Source organism: Wickerhamomyces anomalus, assembly GCF_001661255.1.
Source record: "Wickerhamomyces anomalus NRRL Y-366-8 unplaced genomic scaffold WICANscaffold_1, whole genome shotgun sequence".
Classification (NCBI taxonomy): domain Eukaryota; kingdom Fungi; phylum Ascomycota; class Saccharomycetes; order Phaffomycetales; family Wickerhamomycetaceae; genus Hansenula; species Hansenula anomala.
The window spans coordinates 2,512,352-2,533,454 of record NW_017567110.1 but is presented as its reverse complement, the minus strand read 5'-3'; the positions used below and the strand labels follow the sequence as shown (position 1 = coordinate 2,533,454).

The following is a 21,103-nucleotide window of genomic DNA, read 5'->3' as shown; positions in this document are numbered from 1 at the left end:
AATTCTAATCTAATTAGTTAATTGGTTGACTGGGGAAACATTATCATACTTACTGCTTATCATAGTAATCTTTGGGAGTATGTAAAAACTCAAACATATTCAAACTATACCTTTCAATTGTCTCTTCAGTTTCTTTATCAAATATGATTAACGATATCAATTTGATTTTTTTCTAGCACAAAGTTAGTATGATCCTTCTTAATTCGTACAAGCCCACATACAAAGCATAAGTCATCCATTATATCACTAATCAAGTCATCGTTCCATTTGGTGACATCTGGATGTCGATTATAAGGACATTGTAAATTGAATGAATTCCTAAACTCATAAGATTCTTCTGGGTATATAGATCTCTCTTTTGTGATGATATTTATCCATGTCACTAGGAATTGTTGGAATGTAAAGTACAAGTTATTTGGTGTTAATGATAATGAGCCATCTGGTTTCTTTTTGGGTATTATTTTTGTCATTGTTGTTCTTGATAATTCAAGAGAAAAAGTATCGAGGTTTCAATAATTTTTTCTATATGTCATCGCGATAGGGCGCGTAAAAACCAACGCCAAAACAATTCAAAACAAATTCATCAAAAGACTTGACGGCAAAAATCCATAATGTCAAGGATCAGTAGTATTGGGAAAGAAGATGTCCATAGAATCACTTCAGGTCAAGTTATTGTGGATCTGTGCACAGCGGTTAAGGAATTAGTTGAAAATAGTATTGATGCTCATTCAAAGAAGATTGAAGTTACATTTAAGAATTATGGTATTGATTCAATAGAAGTTTCTGATGACGGTGATGGTATTGATGAACAAGATTTTGATAAAATTGCTTTGAAACATTATACTTCAAAACTATCAACTTTTGAAGATGTGGCAAAAGTTAAAACTTTGGGGTTTAGAGGTGAAGCAATGAGTTCATTATGTGCTATTTCAAATGTCAAAATCACAACTACAAAAAAAGCTCCCAAGGCAACTACTCTTGAATTTAAACATTCTGGTGAATTAGGTAATAAAACTATATGCTCAAGACCAAAGGGTACTTCAATAATAATAACAGATTTGTTCAACAATTTACCAGTAAGGAGGAAAGATTTCATAAAGAACTCTAAAAAAGAGTTCTCAAAATGTTTAACCTTACTACAGTCATATGCATTAATTTCCACAAATGTCAAGATATTAGTTTACAGTATGACCCCAAAGGGTAAAAAAAATATTGTTCTGAGTTCTCAAGGGAACGACTCAATGAAGAACAATATTATAAATGTGTTTGGTTCAAATGGGTTATATGGATTGATTCCAATAGAACTTGAACTTGACTTAAACACACATAAATCAAGATTGAAGGTTTTAGATCATTCAACAGATTATACAATAAAAATATCAGGATATATCTCAAAATGTTCATTTGGATTTGGAAGGTCAGCTACAGATCGACAAGTTTTTTTCATAAATTATAGACCAGTTTCATTACAACCTTTTGCCAAAGCTATAAACGAAGTTTACAAGACATTTAATCATATACAATACCCAGTTATTTTACTAAATTTGGAGTTGGACCCTCAATTTATTGATGTTAATGTTACCCCAGATAAAAGAACAGTTTTGATTCATAATGAAAATCGGGTTATTGAAGAGTTGAAAGAAAAGTTGGCTGAATTTTATGATTCTCAGGATTTGAGTATGGCTAAAAACGCCCAGACACAAAGAAGTTTAGGTGATTTGAGAAGTTCTTCGTATCGTGAAGATGATGAAGAAGAAGTGCCAGTTCAATCATCTTTAAACACTTCAAGTTTTGCATATACACCAAATATCAAGTCTGAAATTGATCCACCAAGTGATGAAATACAAGGCATGAAGAGGATATTGACCTCTGATGGAAATGAGACGAAAAGGAGAAAAAGAGAAGAAATTGTTGAGAAAGATCAAGAGGATATTGATGAATGCGAACAGGGCGAAGAGCCTGCAGAAACCAGCAAAGAATTGATTGAAGATGATGAAAATGATGGTGAAAAAAGTGCTGCTGAGGAGGTTGAAGAAGAGAATCAAGAAACTCAACCTAAATCAATCAATACGAGGGAATCCATACTATCAACTTTTAGAAACAGACCAGTTATCAGATCCAAACCAGCAGATCTACCAATCCTAAAAAACCTATCATCATTCAGAAATGATCAAAATATTAAAAAATCACAGTCTAAACAAACAACTTTAGAACCTGTTTTGATGAAAATTGGTGATCAAGAAATGGTTCAAGAGGCTTATATCAGGAAGAATGGTAAGCTGGCTTTCAAAGAGTGTCATTGTGGTAGTCAAGAGCATACAAAGGAATTCCATAATTATGATGATCCTGATGAGATTGAAATTGATGGTGAAGATGCCGTTGAAGATGCTGAGGAGGATGCTGATGGGGGCAGCGCTAAGGAAGATCAACTTGAAGGCGAGGAGAATTTGGAGGATGAGGCCAATGACGATGGACAGATTGGCTCAGATGATGGTTCAGTATATCAAGAAGAGGATGATCTTGAGCCAGTTGCTGAGGAACCTCCTGAAGCTATTTCAATCAAAAAAGAGTTCAACAACAAATTTCTGATTTCAAGTGAGAGGGAAAAAGATGCAGCTAGAAATTATGAGCAATATCTGACGTTTACAACCTGCTCTGATATTATATGTGAATCAATTGACCAACCCCAAGATTCCTTGAAAAGTGTCTCGATAGACAATATAGATGATCAGGAAGAATCAGAAAATAAATTAACCCTAACTGTCTCTAAAAAAGATTTTATGGATATGAAAATCATTGGTCAATTCAATCTAGGTTTTATACTAGTTATAAGACAAAATGAATCAAGTCAAGACTTATTTATTGTTGATCAACATGCTTCTGATGAGAAATACAATTTCGAAACTCTTCAAAAAGTTACTGTTTTTGATAGTCAACCTTTAGTTGCACCTAAATTTATTGAGTTGAATGCATTAGATGAATTGGTTGTTATTGATCATAAAGAAGTCTTCATCAAGAATGGGTTCAAATTTACAATCGATGAGGAAGGTGAGCCAGGTGCACGTATAAAGTTAGTTTCACTTCCAATATCTAAAAAGACAGTTTTTGATGAATCAGACTTCAATGAATTGATACATCTGGTTAAAGAAAACCAAGGAAACACAAACTCTGTTAGATGCTCTAAAATTCGTTCAATGTTTGCAATGAGAGCATGTCGTAAAAGTATCATGGTTGGTAGAAGTTTAACAACAAAAACAATGACGAAAGTTGTGAGAAATCTTGGTGAATTAGATAAACCATGGGTAAGTATCAATCAATATCAAGTCTAACACAACCACTAACAATATTTAGAATTGTCCTCATGGACGTCCAACTATGCGTCATTTAATGGAACTTGAACAATGGAAACCATTTGACGCCGATTATAGAATTTAATGATTATTACGAACGTATTATTTTTTTTCATTCTCTTGATATTCGTAATTTATTTTGTATATACAATTTTTGGATTCCAAATCTATTTTACATGACCAATAACTTAAAACAACCCACCGAACAAGTTCTTAAAAGCTGCAAAAGCACCAGTTGATGAATGTATTTGACCTTGAGCATACGCAGAAGTTGCAAAACCTCTTCTATCAAGTCTATTCAACTTCTTAGCAGTCTTACCGTTATTTCTAGTATGTTGACCACGAACAGGTAAACCCATAGCATGTCTTAGACCCTGGTATGAACCAATACGTCTCTTTAATTGAATATTTTCACGAACAATAGCTCTTGCATTCCCTTCTATCGTTAGTTCTGATAATTCTTTTGTAATACCCAAAATTTGTTGTTCAGTTAATTGATGCATTCTAATCCATGGGTAAAAACCTAATTTGGAACATATTTTTTGAGCATTTTTCATTCCTAGACCGTAGAATTTAGCAGCTAAACCAATCTGTTAATTTAGTGTTAGTATTTCTGTTTCACGAAACATTACTCCCTATAGGGAATGGAAAACTCATATACATACGTGCACTGGTTGTTTGCTTCTAAAGGATTTACCCATAATATGGACAGGCATGGTGATCAGTGGTAATTAGAGGTGTGGATGGTTTGCCTGAACTTAAACTCCATAATAACTTCCATCAAGATCAACCTTTCGTTCTTGAAGTTCGTGAAAAAAAAAATCAGGATGTTCGGATGTTATAAGTCGGTTCGGGCAGATCACTAATACTTAATTTCTGGTAAACTAAACTTAGACATTACAAAACTTGTTCACTAATTACTATTATTAACATTGTTCACAATTACTAAAGTACATATCTTCAAACGCCCTTTCCTTTAAAACAAACTATAACTCAAAGTTGTAAACCATACTTCTCCCTTTCTAAATCTAATCTCAATATTAACAAAACCCGTAGTAACCCAATCATTGAAATGAAACTAGCAACACCAATTGGAACCACTGCAAAGACAGTTATATTGTAATAATCCACGCTTCTTGGTTTCTTATCATTTTTCAAATCCAAATTACTAGTGACAAAATTTTGAACAATATAAAACACCGTCAATATACAAGAAATCAAGATCCATGTATGCAAAGAATAAAACCCATCGGGACTCAAAATGGCAAGGGTAGCTTGTTCAATTGTGATAAGGAGCATTGATAGTGCTAAGACTCTAAGAATGGCTGCCCCTGTTTGATATGTAACTATCCATCTTACCATCAACCCATCAATGACTGAAAATGATAGGTAGGCAGCAACAATACACCATATACCAGCGATGAAATGCTCTGAAGAGCTTGGTCTTGTCAGTATAGACATAGCTTGACTTTCGAATTCTGGATCTGGTGAATAATAAAAGTTATAGCTCTGTTTGAAACATTTGAATGAATTGTATAATGAAGGAATTAAAACGGAATCACGACATATTGCTAATGCAAAATGTTGTCTGGCGTTAAGGAAATTTAGACCTAAAACTTTCAAACTTTGTCTTTCCTGAGTATTTGAACGTTCTTGAGAAGTGTTATTACTGCCAACAGCCACTTCTTCTTGGATTGAGTTGCTTCTGGACTGATTAACTGACCTCAAAGCTTGATTGTTCTGTTGGTCTTGATTCATTATTTCCTCGTATGACGGTACCTGTTCGTCTGGAATATTAACAACATCTGTAGCTAATGCTTGTAAGCTTATATATGACCCAGTACGGTAACTATCTTGCACAGAATAATCTCTAGCCAGGCTCACTGAAGAGTTTGAAATTCTCATTTGTTGATATTCTGGATAATCAGCAGCAGTGGGGGATGGAGTTCGAGGTGGTCTTTCAGCATAGCTATTATCAATTATGTCCCCATGATTTCTTCCTTGTGTTCTTTGTCTGGTGATATTTGACATAATTTCCAAACACAATCTTGCTGCGAAAAAAAATCTGAGGCCAATCAATGATCAGGGAATGTGCTGGTTATATAGTGTTCAAATGAATATTGAAATTGGTTGTAAAGGCGATAGGGAGTGCTCAACCTTAATTGTTCGTTCTTTGTTCAATATTTCTTCACAAAACCCTTGATGCCTTGATAACTTGTATACTGTAAATCACTGCCTGATGGATCACTGGATTGTATGGGCTAGTCGAATTGTATTCTGGCCTCCAAATCAATAGCTTTCCTCGAATAGATTGAAAGTGAACTTCAAAGGCTGTTACTTATCAGCTCAAATACGATGATCAGGACTAAATGCCAAATCTTTTTGTTCGTAAGTCGTGACTTTTTGCGCTTTTGATGAGATTGATGCGATTGTTTAAATTTTTTTTTTTGTTCATCTCAAAACGGAACTGGAAAAGGACAGAAACGGAAATTCCATGAAACTGACAGGAACAAAATCAGGAACAAACAACATACGTCATTTAAAATAGATAATGAGATCCTACAAAATGGATAAATCACATTTATAAATGATACATGTTTGACATTATGGCTAATCTAGCTAGCACAGCACATCAACTCTTTTTTTAAAGGTTTTTTTTTTTTCTCTTATCAAAATCAAAAAGTGTGTATAGAAGGAAGGAACATCAGTTGGTATGAATGAAATGATTTGGTTTAATGTACACTTTGTAAAATATAATAAAACAACACCAGTATCTCTCACTGTATAGACAGTCTGCAAACAAAACAAAACAAAACAAATATATAACGGGAAATAAATGAAATATAGAACAAAGAAATAAACTGGACAAAAATGACTTGGTGAGGCATTGGTTGTAATTAGACTTTCTTTTCCACAAAATGCATGCTATTTTAATGAATTATGGTGATAATGATACTAATCACCAGAATTTGTACCACGGTTTTTGTAATTTTTTGCTCAAGGCTTTGTAATGTTCCATTTCATTCCAACAATCTCTACCCCAATCACAACCAGCCATATTGACAACAAAATCACGTTCTTTTTCACTATAGAAATATCTTGGATCATTGGCTTGTTCTGAACAAGCACCTGGTGGGAACGCATTAATTGATCTCAATGGTAAGAATCCCACGCGTTCTCTTATCCAGGATTGTGCATTGTATAAAGTTTCTAAAGCATCTTGTTCTTTATGCTCCCAGGTCATATGCATTTGTTCATAAAAGACAGGGTCCCACCATATATCTAATAAGGCTTCTGACCATTGTGATCTTCTCATAATGAAAGAACCCAAGTTAAATCCACCGCAATCTTGGGTGATCAACAAATCTATTGGTTGTGAATAGTCAACATATGGTAAATCAGTCTTTAATTGTAATGGGTTGAACTCTGTCAATTGTCTATATGTTAAATTATCAAGTTTGCTGAAAACATGCTCCTCTAATGAGAGTTGTGGTTCCATGATAAAAGTGTGTAAATCTAACCACCAGAACCATTCAGCCTTTGGGTATTGTCTCATGGCTTGTTTCATGATATCGGCCTTCTCCCAACTTTCTCTCCATTCATGACTATATCTCTTCTTAACAGTTAAGTCTTTGATGGTTAAATCATAGCCGTGTCTTTTAGCATAGTCCTTCTTGTTGGCAATAGATGATCTTTCAATGGACCATTCTTGAGCACCTTTCCATTTCAAAACACCACCACCTTCATTTGCTGCTAATATGATGACAACTTTTGGTTGTGTAAACCTCCAATGTGGAAGTAATGGAACATTAGTAAATAGCGACAAGATTACTAATGATATCAATAGTATCACTATTTTTCTATACTTAATAACAAAAAGTTTTAAAGCAGCAAATCTTGATCCATTTGATTTTGGGGCGTATTTTAAATTTGACTCTATATCTTTGTCAACGTACACCATGATACCTAATGCAACTCTATAATAAATGAATGCTAATGGACTATCCTGTAAATAGTTTCTGTTGGGTTTGAAAAAGCAAGTTGTCCCTTCTGATTATATGTTGTTTTTTTTTCTCTCTCTCAGCTAGATAATGGGCCCTTCTCGCTAAAAAAAAAATTCCTGAACCTTTGATAACGTTAAGATGGTACACTGTAATTCCAATCTTTATATTTGATTCAAGTTTTTCCTTAGATGATGAAAGGATATAGTATGAGAAGAAAATATCTTCAAGGAGCGTGTGATTTGAGTTAAAAATGCTTTAAAAGCTTGGATCAACATCAACCATTTTTTCGAATTCGACTACATGTTTATTTTTGAAAATTTGGACACCAAGGAAAAACATTGGCGCGAAATCCGGTCTTCAAAAGTCACGATTAAAATTGAAAACCGAGGGTGTGATTTAACATTAATCAATTTAATTTCACAATTTGACCCTGTAAATGGGATAAAAGTAAAAGGGTAAAGATTTTAGGCTTCTTGCCTTCAATAAATGTTCTTTTCAAAAGCTAATTAAACTTTTTTGTTAATTACCAGATTTTAAAAAATAAAATGACGACCAACTATTATTCTCTGTAACTCTCAATTTCATCTGGAAAACAACACCAATTTCGAATTCTTGAGCTACAGCTTGATAAATATTAGGTAGAAAAGCTGTGCACTTTTAGTACATAGTAAAATGTAATTTTGCTTGAAAAAGCTTCGCTTTTGTTTAAATTATTAGACTCAAAATTTGGGCGCTTATATCCGGAAAGTATAGTCAAGTCTTTCAGCAGATTTTTAACTTAACAATTATCCGATGTAGTGTAACGGCTAGCACGGTTCGCTTTCACCGAGCAGACCGGGGTTCGACTCCCCGCATCGGAATTCTTTTTTTGAAGCTTCAAAATCCTTTTTTTGCTACTTTAAGCACCTTAATCAAATAATTTGAGCCCAATTTTTACTATAGTCCATTTTTCTGAGAATTTTAACTCTTTTTAAGGTCGAATTAAGTCAATGTTCATTCTTTCAGCTAAAATATGAGTTTCGGAGATACCACCGTTTGCGGATCGATAGGCGAGAAGTTCATGAAATTAAAAAAATCACCGATTAACACATTTTCTAATTTGCAGAAGAGACGTAATTTGTGTACATTTCTAAGAATAATGAAACTGCTATAGAGTTCTAGCTTCATCTTAAAGTAAACTCTATATAGAAATTAACTAGTTTTGGAATGGTTTCAATAGCTGAACATATTGGTGTTAATACAATCTTGAGCGCACCAAGAGATATTCATCTTATTTTGATCGCAAGATGCACCAGGCTTGCAGCTTTTGGTGCCATAAGTTTGATCCTGGTTCAATATTTGAAATCAAAAGGTATTAATGAGACAGAAATTGGTATTCTTTTAACATTCACACTAGTTGGTGACTTGATTTTTTCATTTTTGTTAGCGTTGGTGTCTGATTCATTAGGAAGAAGAAAAATTTTGTTGCTATCGTCTCTTCTTATAACACTCACTGGTGCACTTCTTTATTATTTTGAGAACATATTTATAATTTCAATTGTTATGATATTTGGTGTTGTTACAACTTCCGGAGGTGAAGTTGGTCCATTTAGGTCAATAGAACAATCAGCTATCTCAAGTCTCACTAGATACGAGGATAGATCAGACATTTTCTCTTGGTATACATTTACAGGAGGGTTTTCAGCTGGGCTGGGATCCTTGGTTATTGGTCTCTTGGTTGGAAAAGATAAGTATGAGGTCTGTTTCCTGTTTTACACTATAAATGGAATGATTTTATTCATCTTGAACTTTTTACTTTCTTCAGAGATTGAAATTGAGAATGACATTACAGTTAAAGCTAGTGAAAGGTTGACTCCAGAATCAGAAACTTTATTGGGAGGTGACAGTGAAGAAATCGAAGAGCCAGTAACTCCAAATGAAAAGAAATCATTGATTTGGAAGCTTGTCCCAAAATTCTCGCCTGAATCTTTGAAGAAGTTATTAATTCTGACGGTTTTGATCTGTTTAGATTCCTTAGGGATGTCTTTAAGTACCAAGGCCTGGACTGCTTACTATTTCAAGATCAGATATGCTTTAAGCTCGTCTTCGTTAGGGCTAATTTTCGGGACTGCTGCTATAAGTGGTGCATTGATGGCACTTGTTGGTACATACTTTTGTAAAAAGTACGGGCCTATCAGAACAATGGTTACTGTTCACACCACTGCTTCAGTTATGCTGGTCATGATGGCTTTGCCTATAGGTATGAGAGAAATGGTGACTTTGTTCCTTACAAGATCTTTAATCAGAACAATGGATTTACCATCAAAACATGTGTTTATCTCTGCAACAGTAGAGCCACAAGAGAGAACAGCTGCAATTGGATTTATAAATGCAAGCAAAACGCTTGTCAACACTTTCGGTCCTCTTATTAGTGGTGTTTTGGCATCAAAAGATAAAATGTGGTTGTGTTTTCTGGTTGCCGGGATTTTGAGGCTTTCTTATGATGTTGGACTGTACATCAACTTTTGGGATTTTAAAGATGATGAATAAAATTCGTAAAAAGTATAATACATATATTAGTTATTGATCATTTAGTACTTCCAATGGCGTAAAATTGATAAAGATCCAAATTGAAACTGATTGTTGAGGGCGTGCATCTAACAAACAATTGTTGGTTTCCACGACAACGGATGTGTAGATTTTGGGAAATCCAAAACACGATCATAAAAAAACGTAAACAAAAAAAAACAAGCTCCCAAAATCCATACATCACATTTGATTTGTAAATAAATAAACTCACAACAACCACACAACTTTGGAGTTAGATAAATAGGGTACAATCATACAGAGTGATTATTCCCAAATAATGTTCAACTACACTGGAGAAACGTTATATGCTATAATAACAGCCAACGATAATGGTAAGTCACTCCAAGAAAGTCGTTTTTCAAGAGCTTGGATACTAACAGATCTAATAAGATGTTGAGAAGAAAGTCGAAGTTTTAACCGAATTGAAAGCACATATAAAACGTGAATTTGTTGATCTCACATCTGTTACAAAATATTTTGAAAGTTTGAAAGTCGCAAACAAATCCAATGACTTTAAATTATCATCAGTTGCCTTTTCTACAATTTGCCATCTAATCAAAAGAGTGGGTATGCAAGACCCTCATATATTAAGAGGAGTTTCAAAAATTACACTTCCGATACTAGTCAATAGACTACTGGATCAAAAACCAAACTTTAGAACGCAGGCTAAGAATTCATTAGAGACATTTTGGCTAGCTACTCCAACTATCGTTGAAACTTACTTGAAGGACTCAGCACTTATCCACTCAAACCAGAACATTAGATCAGAATCTATAGTCTTCATATCAGATCTGATAGACTTGAATAAAAACTTCAATTTCACTCAGTTCCTTCCAAATCTTGTCAACTTGCTTAGAGATGATTGCATTGAAGTTGTGAAAAACACAGAAGTGCTGTTGATAAAATACTACATCCTGAACAAAGGAAAATCATCTGAACTAGTGAAGGAGTTCAAGAACCAGAGGGTGGATCAACGAACAGCGGTGAAGGTGTTAAAGGAAGTGGACCTTGTTGCTGCAAACTCTTATACCTCAGAAGTTAAATCAATGGGAACAACATCAAGATCTACTATCGATTCTTTCAACAACCTGACTAGATCCAGAAATGCAAGAACTACATCCAACATATCCAAACCAAAGGCTAAAACTTTGAGCACTTCAACTGAGCTATCAGATATATTAGCAAATGTTCCAACTGCAAAGTTAGATGAATCAATACAACCTAAAGCCGTATCATCTGCTCAGGAGTTAAGCAAAGAAGTGGAATTGTTACTACCTCCTTTCAATGGGAAGGAAACCGAATTCAACTGGGGTAATAGAGAGAAAAACATTATCAAATTTAGATCTCTTATTGCTGGAAATTCAGAGACCTATCCGGATGCTATGGTGAATGCTACTAGATCTCTCAATGAAGGTATTTCCAAATCGGTAACATCATTGAGAACAACATTATCATCAAATGGTTGCCAATTGATAAAGGAAATTGCTGCTCACTTAACAAAACATATAGATCCAATTGCTGAACAGTTATTCCATTCATTAGCCTCCATGACATCAGCCACCAAGAAAATCACATCGATGAATGCTTTTGGCTCGCTTTGTGTGCTTCTAACCAACATCAGTTACAACAACAGACTTTTCAATCAATGCTTTGCCTTATATCAAGATAAAAATGTTCAACCTCGCTTATATTCATCAACTTTTCTTCAGATTTTTATATTGAAACATGGTGCAAAATTTGACCAACAGAATTTAGACACAATCCAAAAGTGGGTTTCAAAAGGTGTATCAGACCCAAATATTAGCATCAGAGAATCAATGAGATCTACCTTCTGGATACTATATAAAAGATTCCCTCAAATGGGGGATGCAATTATTTCTAAACAAGATACAAGCGTGAAAAAAGCATTGGAAAGATCAAAACCATCTGATATTACCGCTTCATTCTCAACAACATTATCCAGATCATCAACATTGGCTAATGAAAGAAAACGTCCGTCAATCAGAGATTTTGTTGCCTCCAAACAAAGAGAAAGAAGATCAACTTCTGACTCATCTGCCCTCAACTACAATCACTCAAGAGAACCATCTGATAGTGCTCAGCCACAAGATTTTGGGAACTCTTCAAATGCTGAAATAGGCAAACCAACAAGAATTGGCGCTGCTCAAAGAGTCAGAGTTCCAAGTTCAGGAAATTCATACATGCTACCAAGACAGCTATCTAAAGGTGCTAGATCAAGCTCACTCAATACACATCAACTGAAAACAGATAACAAAAGTCCAGAGCCAATAGATACAACCGGACCTTCAGTTGTAACAAGGGCTGCAAGTGAGGAACCAATCATAAAGAACCCTAATGAGATAGAGGTGATGATGAAACAATTGGGATCACCGCTTACAAGGGAAAGAATTAGTGGTATTCAGAGTTTGAAAGATCGCTTAAACCGTGGTGAGAAAGTTAGTGGACTATCACAAATTTTGAAAAATCTGATAATTTTGGATGGATTTCTACTAAAGCCTCTACTCAAAATCCCAGAATTCTATGACTTACTTGATGTTACTATGCTGCTAAAACTTATAGCTGTGAATAAAGAGGACATTGGTATTTTGGTCACCAGATTTGATAAAATTGAAATAATAAAGGGAATCAACGGTGTAATCAGGTCATTAGAATCTCTTCAATTTGATAATGCTCCATCAACAATGTTCCATATCAAGCACAAAAACACCTTTTTGGATTTCTCAATAAAAAATCTTTATGAACTTATTTCAAGTGATGAATCTGTTGCTTCAGATGAGATTATTGAAGAAACTTGTCAATCAATATTTCCTCTTTCAATCAGTGACTATCCAAGATATGATGAATTGGTTGTTAAACTCAATGGTCTCAATGAAGAATTGTTTGAAAAAACTCTGAAAAGCTCAAGCGCATACATAAAGTCAAAAATTCATATGATTTTGGAAGATTTCAAGGAAATTGTGGAAGAAAAGCCAATGGATGCAACTGAACATGGATTAGGTGAAATGACGATGATCAACCCATTGAATAGAAAGCCTACTGACCCAACAACATCTATAAAAGCTGGTTTTGGTACCGATATGACAATGATTTTACCCAATTTTAAACCGGCTTTAGAAAAGGAAAATTATGATGAAGATTTAGAGATGAGGGATTCGCATGAAAAAGATGTTGATTTTATGAGTGATATTTTTGCAAAGCCAATTAAAAGAGAAAGCATAACAGGGCAAAATCCAGGGCAAAAAGTTGAACCTGAATTTCCTGGTGAAAAAGTTCAACCACAACAAGAAGCTGGAAAATTTACTGAAAACATCGAAGATGATGTGGATATGGAAATTAGATCAGAAACTAATATTGCTTCACCTTTTCTTGAGAATCCAACAGATGATGATGTTATTGAAGTGGAAAACAAGATTATAACTGATGCACCAAGCTTGAGACCTATAGATGGTAATGATGACCATGTCCATAGTGATGAGATAACAAGAAATATAACAGACCAGATCAGCGGGATTCACATCTCTCCACAGAAACCTTCAACCCCAGCCAAAGATATGTCTCAAATAATCAATCAAACTGATCCTTTCTTTAATAATACGAAAAAGCATATAAAAATATTTGAAGATAAGGAACCAACAGAACCAACAGAGAGAAAGCTTACGGACTTGGAGTTGTCTCATATTGAATCAATTATTTCAAGAGAAGATGCACAAAATTCTGATGAGTTGATAAAAGATATTTCATCGTTGGTGGACTGTTTCGAGAAAGATCAAGTAAGCTCAAAGGAGATGAATAAAATGATCAAATGTCTACACAAAGTTATTGGTAAGAAGGAAGTTTTGTCATGGATGAAAACTAGTGGATACAAGCCAATCTTGATGAGCATAATAAAATATTTCAATTTGAGTGCTAATATTACCAAAGAGTTGTGCTTCAAAGGTTTGATTGTCTTTAAAGAGTTGGTTGTTTTGAACACACTTTTTGAAAACTTGTTGACTTTAACTGAAACTGTTGCTATTTGGAATATTTTGGTCATGGTTATTGAGAACTTGAAAAACTTCAAGAATGAGATTTATATTGCAGCTGATGAAATTGTTGACGAAATTCTAGAATTGAATTTGGTCAATGGTAAGAGTACTATAAGAAATAGTTGCTATGCTCTTTTGAAAGAAGGTGAAACAAATAATACACCTCTCACCTCATTTTTAATGTTGACATTGATTAAATGCATTGAACATGAGAGTTTGTCCTTTGATCAAATCAAAGAGATTGATAATATTGTTTATAAGTATTTGACAAGTGATGAAGTTGAAGTTAGAAGATTGACGATTATAACGTACTCCAAGTGCAAAAATAAACTTCAATTAATTGATTCAAACTCAATTCGAAAAAACATCAATGGAAAACTCAAAGTTGAAACAATGGATGAAAACAGAGAACAAGATACTTTGAACTTTTTTGATAAGTTGAGTACATCTCAAAAAAAATTGGTGGATTATTATTCCAATGCTTGAACGGAACAACTTTGTATAATATAATGAATGCATTTTAATGGTATACATCTTTTATCTTTTCCTAAAAATGTTATTTTGAGTAAAAGACGACCCTGGTCTGATTCCATTACTTGTTTGAACTCTCAACCCAGTGGAAGGGGTAGCAGACCCAATTTTCATATGTGCTGATAATCTTTGGGCTATTTGAGACGTTGATGCTCTATTTTTTGTAACTCTGTTCGACTCGAGCTGTCTGTTAGAGCCCGATTGCTTCTTCTGATTCATAGCCATATTAGCTGTTGGTGGGAAAAATGGCTCTGGAGTTTTAGAGCTTAATGTGGAGTTAAATGAATCATTCGACATCACTCTATGACTTGAATGGGAAGTTGGCGTACTCAGACCATGTGAACCATTTCTCATACTTTGTAGATTATTTCTCACAATAGATTTTATTGGGGAATTGTTTAAAATATTAGTTGATTCAGCCATTCTTCCTTTTGTTATCTCAAATGATTGGTTTGAATGAGTTGGTGCATGATTTCTACTAGATCCCGATGGAACAACCCTTTGACTCGAACTTTGTTTAATTTGATTGACAAAAGACCTCGTAACAACTTTTCTTTGATCCATTCCTGGTAAGCCATCAATTGAATCATTTGCAGTTAGATCTATTGTTTCTGGACGCAGCGGCAGGCGTTCAAGTGACCTGCTATTTGTACTAGATTTCAAAAGATAATTATCTTTTTCCAATTGTTTGATTTTGCTTAAATTATTAGACTTCAGGTAAGCAGAATGTAGGTAATACGGTATCTTCATACTTTTCCATAGCGTCTATCTGTGCAACTTTTTCCTTTGCCAACAATAAGAGACTCTTTTGCTTATTGATTTTCTGAACCAATCTATCAATCAATTGTGACTGATTATTGATTTTGTCAACAAGCGCACAATACTGGAATTGCGCAGTAGCGAAGAATTGTTCAATTTGAGCAGGGAAAGGCGTGAAGAATGGTTGTATTTCACTTGGTAACTGGATCATTGTTAGAACTTTGATTACGATGTCAAATAAACATTAAAACTCACCTTCTGGTCAATCTTTACCAACGAGACATAATCATGGTTGCATACAGGACATCGTATCTTAGTATCCTCTAGGCTATGAAATTGATCTTTGGACAGTTAGTGAAACTGATCTATAATGTCAAAACCGGTTTATTGAGTACCCTTTGAAGCATGTTCACGACACACTATATGAGCGCAAGAGGTCAAATATAGTTCTTGATTGCGTTGATCTTGTTGGTGAGCATGACATATACTGCACGATACAAATGGTTGATTCAAATCCATGGCGAATTGAGTGATCCCAGAGCTTGATTTGAATTGTTGTTGTTGAAGTAATGGAAAGGTGGTTTAAGATTACACTATTTTCTGATTAGCCGCTGAACAAAAATCGTGATGAGGAATCTGACCAAAACCACCTACAAAGTCAAAAATACAATGAAATAGCCAAGATGGTACCTAGGACTCATTCCAGGATCAATTGACCCTGTAGCACCATGTATAATGCTGTTGATCACACCGCGTATAGTCTTATTTCGTCTTATTTCTTTAGTTGTTCTGCCTGGGTTCTCAAGAATCGCGGGTTTGCTAGACTCGATCTCTTCGCGATCTGCCTAATAGCTAGAGGAAGGGGTCTGCCTGAAAACCCAACTTCACTGTACACAGTTCTGTGAAGCTAGCCGGAAAATAAAACAGAAACCTTTTACATTATACTTTTGAACAGCATAAATCTAATTGAACCGCAGTGATTAGTATTATCATTATCAATCACTGTAGTTTTGATTTGATTCCAGGCTTAAAAATTAAGCAGCGAGAGCGCTGAAAAGCGTGAGTCAACCACCGGAGGAATTTCGCTCAGAACAGGGCCGACAATGGGATTGACTGACTTCGACAAAAAAATTATCAAAAGTATATAACGACGAGTTCTTCAACTGTTTGAATTTTCACCTTTTCAGTACCAAGCATCAATCAATTCATAATGCTACGTTACGCTACCATTAGATCTTCTTTGAGATCTCCAATCTTGAACGCTAATGCTTACCGTTCATTCTCTCAATCTGCTTTTGCTTTGGACAAAATTAGAGTTAAAACACCAATCGTTGAACTAGATGGTGATGAAATGACCAGAATCATCTGGCAAAAGATCAAAGACAAATTGATCTTACCATACGTTGATGTTGATCTTAAATACTACGATTTGGGTATTGAAAGCAGAGATGCAACCAATGATCAAATCACCATTGATTCTGCAAATGCCATCAAAGAATATGGTGTCGGTATTAAATGTGCTACAATCACTCCAGATGAAGCTCGTGTTAAAGAATTCAACTTGAAAAAAATGTGGAGATCACCAAATGGTACAATTAGAAACATCTTGGGTGGTACTGTTTTCAGAGAACCAATTGTCATTCCAAGAATTCCAAGATTAGTGCCAGGTTGGGAAAAACCAATCATCATTGGTAGACATGCTCATGGTGATCAATATAAAGCTACTGATCTTGTTGTTCCAGGTGCTGGTAAATTAGAATTAGTTTACAAACCAGCTGATGGTTCAGAAACTCAAACTTTAGAAGTTTATGATTATAAAGGTGCTGGTGTTGGTTTAGCCATGTACAACACTGATGAATCAATTGAAGGTTTTGCTCACTCTTCTTTCAAATTAGCCATTGGTAAACAATTAAACTTGTTTTTATCTACTAAAAACACCATTTTAAAGAAATATGATGGTAGATTCAAAGATATCTTCCAAAAAATTTACGATGAACAATACAAAGCCAAATTTGAGGAATTAGGTATTTACTATGAACATCGTTTAATTGATGATATGGTTGCTCAAATGGTTAAATCTAAAGGTGGTTTCATCATGGCTTTGAAAAACTACGATGGTGATGTTCAATCAGATATCGTTGCTCAAGGTTTCGGTTCATTAGGTTTGATGACTTCAGTCTTGGTTACTCCAGATGGTAAAGCTTTTGAAAGTGAAGCTGCTCACGGTACTGTCACTAGACATTTCAGACAACATCAACAAGGTAAAGAAACTTCAACCAACTCAATTGCTTCAATCTTTGCCTGGACTAGAGGTTTAGCTCAAAGAGGTAGATTAGACGGTACTGAAGATGTCGTTAAGTTTGCTGAATTATTAGAAAAAGCTACTTTGGACACTGTTCAAGTTGATGGTATCATGACTAAAGATTTAGCTATTGCTACTGGTAGATCTGATAGAGAAAGTTATGTCACCACTAATGAATTCTTAGACGCTGTTGAAAAACGTTTAAAATCACAAGTTGATGCTTAAACTATAAGCGGAAACTTCTGGCACAGAATCTAACATTATGAACTGTTGATTTTAATGCTACGTTAATTTATTACATATTGATATTTTTATAATTATTATACTTTGGTTCTTTTTTTTATAAAATTCAGTCATTTTTTGACATTAGTTTTGGGTATATAAAGCAACAGGGAAATGCTGGTCATATTAAAATTTCAGTTAAAAGTTAAGCTTGTAGTATTGACATATTCCATGTTTGTGTTCATTAATCATCATTTTTCACATTAATTGGTTGAATATTTGGATGTTCCTCAGGTTCTTGCGAGTCAAGATATTCCCATAGGTACTGAAGACCGTAATACGTCACAAACGTTACCCCAAGGACCTTCACTAATGGCGTGCCAAAATCTTTGTAAAAAGCAGCCTTTAAGGCTCGTTAGTACTAGAGTACTAGCAGGAACAAGTATTTAGTCTGCAATACATACGTGTGGTGAAATAGGTTGTGGTTTCTTCTCTTCTGGTTGCTTTGGGGTAGTGTTTCTGTTGACCCTAGCTGTGGATATTAGTCTTCTTTGACTTAGAAGTGTGAACTGTCTTGCCATTGGAGTCTTTGTAATTGATCTCATATTTTAATCTAAGCTTTGATCTTCCAGCAAATACAAGTCCTGTCAATGTTCAAAGGTTGTTTGAAACGCTTTGTACTTGCAAAAAGATTGTTCGCGAATGAGTTTTACAAAATCTTGATCCCATTTCAAACCTCTTATTAATATATACAAGTTTCTATTCTGGCTTTTCAGTTGGGTTCAATGCCTTATATTCTCTTTCTAACCCTCTAACAGTTCTCCATAACATATTTCTATCGGCCTCTGTTGGTTCACCACAAGTTGCCCATCTAATTCTACCTTGATGATCAACAACATAGATAAAACATGTGTAATTGTTCAAGAGGTGGATACTTTCTCTCACGTCAATGTTTAATCCCTTCTTTGGGACAATCAAATATTTATCATGTCTTGACTCATGGACAACCTTTCTAAGACCAGATTTGGAAGCTTTAACAAAAATAGCTTTTAGACCATTTTCAGTGATGTTTAAATCAACAATTTGTGAATTTGGGTTAGTTTCTAAGAATTTATCATAACCTTCAGTGGTCAAGTAATCATTATCTAGTACTTTGAAGTAACCTTTAGAGGCTTTTTCTCCAAGATCAGCTGTATATGCTCTGATGACTGAAACTTTCCCTTTCAACAACGAGGTTGTACCTTTCAATTTAGAACTTGTCAAATCTTCACCAACAAAGTTTGGGAAATATAATGATTTTTCAGCTTTCCAATATGATTGAGGTGAAAGGAACAATTTACCTTTAGTTTTACGATAGACGTAAAGATCATACATCCCAGATCTTGACATTTCTTTCTCCAATTCTTCTTGTCTCTTTTTGTTCTTTTCCGGGTCCAAAAAATCTTTATATTTCTCTTTGATACTTCTTGGATCTTTAGGCGAGTTATCTGTATCTTTTGGTTCTTCACGAACACCTATTGGTTTGGTCAATGTTATAACAACATGCTCCTTTGGTGTTGTAGCTTGTAAATGTTTGTTCAGTTTCCCCAGGAAAAAAGAAGGGGAACTAGTTGAAAAGCATCTTGAAGTGGGCACTTGAGATTTGAGGGTTCTTAAACAGAGCATTTTATGCCTTGGTGTAATTGAATATTAAGTATTAGCTAACTGATGAAAAGTTGAACTTTCAGATCAAACATCAAATCTAGAATCCCAGAGCGCGCACATAATTTTTTTTCAACCAGCGTTTTTTTCTCGACACAATCCAAAAAGTGGATATTGGAACAGGGGTAATTGATTCAATTACTCCTAAAAAACTACTTGTTTTATTTATTCTTCGAGGACATAAGATGAATGATATATATATAAATAGTTGACTATCTTAAAGTTGTGGATAGGGGTATAGTGAAAAATCATGAAAACAATAATAGTCTTGAAAGACATATTAATCTTGTTAAAAAAGAACCGAAAAAAACTTCATCGAGTAGAAAATTGTAAAGTGTAATTGTAAAATGGACAATTAATTAAATAATGCTAGCTTATTAAAAAAGTAAACCAAAGGCAGCAGCACCGACTAAAGCACCAACTGGGGCGTTTAAGATCAAACCGGCATCAGCAGATTGGGTAGCAACGGCATGAGTGCTTGAAGCAGATGAGATGACTGATGAAACAGTTGAAGCTGGAGCAGCAGATGAAGTTGGGGCAGCAGAAGAGGATGGGGCAGCAGAAGAGGATGGAGCAACTGATGAGGATGAAGATGATGATTCAACAGCAGATGAAGATGATTCGACAACTGATGAAGAAGATGGGGCAGCAGATGATGATGATGAAGAGGAAGCAGAAGAGCTTGAGGCAAATGATGAAGCAGATGATGAAGCAGAGGAGCTTGATGAAGATGAAGCAGAAGAAGATGATGAACCTGATTTGACTTCGGCACCAACATCTTTACAAGATGATTCAAATGAAGAGTAAGCATCATCAGCTTGACCATTTGGACAGATAGAATCTAAACATTGTTTGATTGCTGATTCTTCATTTTCACAAACACAACTGACTTGGTTTAAAGTGTTACATTTGTTTGATTTCTTGACAACTTGGGAAGCACAGGCTAATAAACAAGCTGGAGGAGTTGCAACAACTTCAGAAGCTAATAAAGAAAGGATGGCAACAGCAGAGATGGTGAATGAACGCATTATTAAAGTCTTCTTTTGATGAACGAATGGATAAACTGATTCAAAATACTGTTTGCAATGGTTGTTTATGAAAGAGAAAAAAGAGTATAAGGAAACAAAATTTCCATTTGTTTTGTTTTCGATCGATTGATTCTCGATTCCAGATTTTCTATTTTAAGCCCAAAAGAAAAACTTTCTACGAGCGAAAAACACAAGCCGTTGCCTGGCAACGACTACCAAATTTGGCCGTTTTGTAACCGGAAGTGGCCAAAATCTAAGATATTGTAAGGGTAATACTACCGAAACGGGCATTCAACTAGCCAGCTTTGGCAAATTGGCGAAAAACCTTGTTGCAGAATTCGGTAATTTGAATTTTGGATCTTAGGGTAAAGCCAGCTTCACCAGCAGATTTCCTCGAGAAGTTACAACACTGGAAATGACTGGTTTTTTTCGATATTGTGGTAAATATTTGATGGTGAGTTCCATAGGCATCTTTTACCAATTATCTAACCAAACTACACTAAAGTATAAGATCTGAGGTTGGGGGCTTGTTTCAGAATGTAACTGAAAATTATCAACACTTGATCAATTCGCGGAAACCAGAATTATAGTG

The 21,103-nt window shown here is 34.9% G+C and overlaps 12 protein-coding genes and 1 non-coding gene across 13 annotated transcripts; 5 read left to right on the top strand and 8 right to left on the bottom strand.

The window, feature by feature from the left end:
• Positions 1-49: 49 nt before the first annotated feature.
• REV7 (Rev7p) lies at positions 50-470 on the bottom strand (the record flags this gene model as incomplete). Its single annotated transcript, XM_019183048.1, has 2 exons — positions 50-172; positions 222-470. The coding sequence occupies 2 exons, from the start codon at positions 468-470 to the stop codon at positions 50-52; spliced, it is 372 nt and encodes a 123-aa protein (XP_019041882.1).
• A 141-nt stretch (positions 471-611) lies between these two features.
• Positions 612-3,435, top strand: PMS1 (ATP-binding mismatch repair protein; the record flags this gene model as incomplete). The annotated part of the gene is made up of 4 exons (XM_019185417.1): positions 612-1,910; positions 1,950-2,595; positions 2,617-3,302; positions 3,352-3,435. The coding sequence occupies 4 exons, from the start codon at positions 612-614 to the stop codon at positions 3,433-3,435; spliced, it is 2,715 nt and encodes a 904-aa protein (XP_019041881.1).
• A 103-nt stretch (positions 3,436-3,538) lies between these two features.
• SWS2 (mitochondrial 37S ribosomal protein uS13m) lies at positions 3,539-4,066 on the bottom strand (the record flags this gene model as incomplete). Its single annotated transcript, XM_019183047.1, has 2 exons — positions 3,539-3,940; positions 4,016-4,066. 2 exons carry the CDS (start codon positions 4,064-4,066, stop codon positions 3,539-3,541), a joined length of 453 nt encoding a protein of 150 aa, XP_019041880.1.
• Positions 4,067-4,343: 277 nt separating this feature from the next.
• EOS1 (Eos1p) lies at positions 4,344-5,255 on the bottom strand (the record flags this gene model as incomplete). The annotated part of the gene is made up of 1 exon (XM_019185416.1): positions 4,344-5,255. The coding sequence occupies one exon, from the start codon at positions 5,253-5,255 to the stop codon at positions 4,344-4,346; it is 912 nt and encodes a 303-aa protein (XP_019041879.1).
• A 703-nt stretch (positions 5,256-5,958) lies between these two features.
• On the bottom strand, positions 5,959-7,595 carry WICANDRAFT_88427 (glycosyltransferase family 34 protein). Its single transcript, XM_019186151.1, has one exon. It carries the CDS (start codon positions 7,309-7,311, stop codon positions 6,310-6,312), a length of 1,002 nt encoding a protein of 333 aa, XP_019041878.1. The 5' UTR covers positions 7,312-7,595; the 3' UTR covers positions 5,959-6,309.
• A 547-nt stretch (positions 7,596-8,142) lies between these two features.
• Positions 8,143-8,214, top strand: WICANDRAFT_t19. The gene has a single exon. It is a non-coding gene; the product is annotated as a tRNA-Glu (tRNA).
• Positions 8,215-8,560: 346 nt separating this feature from the next.
• On the top strand, positions 8,561-9,883 carry WICANDRAFT_60727 (uncharacterized protein; the record flags this gene model as incomplete). The annotated part of the gene is made up of 1 exon (XM_019183046.1): positions 8,561-9,883. The coding sequence occupies one exon, from the start codon at positions 8,561-8,563 to the stop codon at positions 9,881-9,883; it is 1,323 nt and encodes a 440-aa protein (XP_019041877.1).
• Positions 9,884-10,199: 316 nt separating this feature from the next.
• Positions 10,200-14,454, top strand: WICANDRAFT_76839 (uncharacterized protein; the record flags this gene model as incomplete). The annotated part of the gene is made up of 2 exons (XM_019184453.1): positions 10,200-10,254; positions 10,313-14,454. The coding sequence occupies 2 exons, from the start codon at positions 10,200-10,202 to the stop codon at positions 14,452-14,454; spliced, it is 4,197 nt and encodes a 1,398-aa protein (XP_019041876.1).
• Positions 14,455-14,505: 51 nt separating this feature from the next.
• On the bottom strand, positions 14,506-15,249 carry WICANDRAFT_60725 (uncharacterized protein; the record flags this gene model as incomplete). The annotated part of the gene is made up of 1 exon (XM_019183045.1): positions 14,506-15,249. The coding sequence occupies one exon, from the start codon at positions 15,247-15,249 to the stop codon at positions 14,506-14,508; it is 744 nt and encodes a 247-aa protein (XP_019041875.1).
• Positions 15,250-16,468: 1,219 nt separating this feature from the next.
• On the top strand, positions 16,469-17,785 carry IDP1 (isocitrate dehydrogenase (NADP(+)) IDP1; the record flags this gene model as incomplete). The annotated part of the gene is made up of 1 exon (XM_019181302.1): positions 16,469-17,785. One exon carries the CDS (start codon positions 16,469-16,471, stop codon positions 17,783-17,785), a length of 1,317 nt encoding a protein of 438 aa, XP_019041874.1.
• A 241-nt stretch (positions 17,786-18,026) lies between these two features.
• On the bottom strand, positions 18,027-18,387 carry WICANDRAFT_60723 (uncharacterized protein; the record flags this gene model as incomplete). The annotated part of the gene is made up of 2 exons (XM_019183044.1): positions 18,027-18,185; positions 18,247-18,387. 2 exons carry the CDS (start codon positions 18,385-18,387, stop codon positions 18,027-18,029), a joined length of 300 nt encoding a protein of 99 aa, XP_019041873.1.
• A 154-nt stretch (positions 18,388-18,541) lies between these two features.
• Positions 18,542-19,447, bottom strand: ATP10 (Atp10p; the record flags this gene model as incomplete). The annotated part of the gene is made up of 1 exon (XM_019181325.1): positions 18,542-19,447. The coding sequence occupies one exon, from the start codon at positions 19,445-19,447 to the stop codon at positions 18,542-18,544; it is 906 nt and encodes a 301-aa protein (XP_019041872.1).
• Positions 19,448-19,860: 413 nt separating this feature from the next.
• Positions 19,861-20,511, bottom strand: CCW14 (Ccw14p; the record flags this gene model as incomplete). The annotated part of the gene is made up of 1 exon (XM_019183043.1): positions 19,861-20,511. The coding sequence occupies one exon, from the start codon at positions 20,509-20,511 to the stop codon at positions 19,861-19,863; it is 651 nt and encodes a 216-aa protein (XP_019041871.1).
• Between the last annotated feature and the right edge of the window lie 592 nt (positions 20,512-21,103).

What these genes read in the sequence shown, in the direction of transcription:
- WICANDRAFT_88427 (XM_019186151.1), bottom strand. Translation starts at nt 7,311, where the DNA reads ATGGTGTACGTTGACAAAGATATAGAGTCAAATTTAAAATACGCCCCA.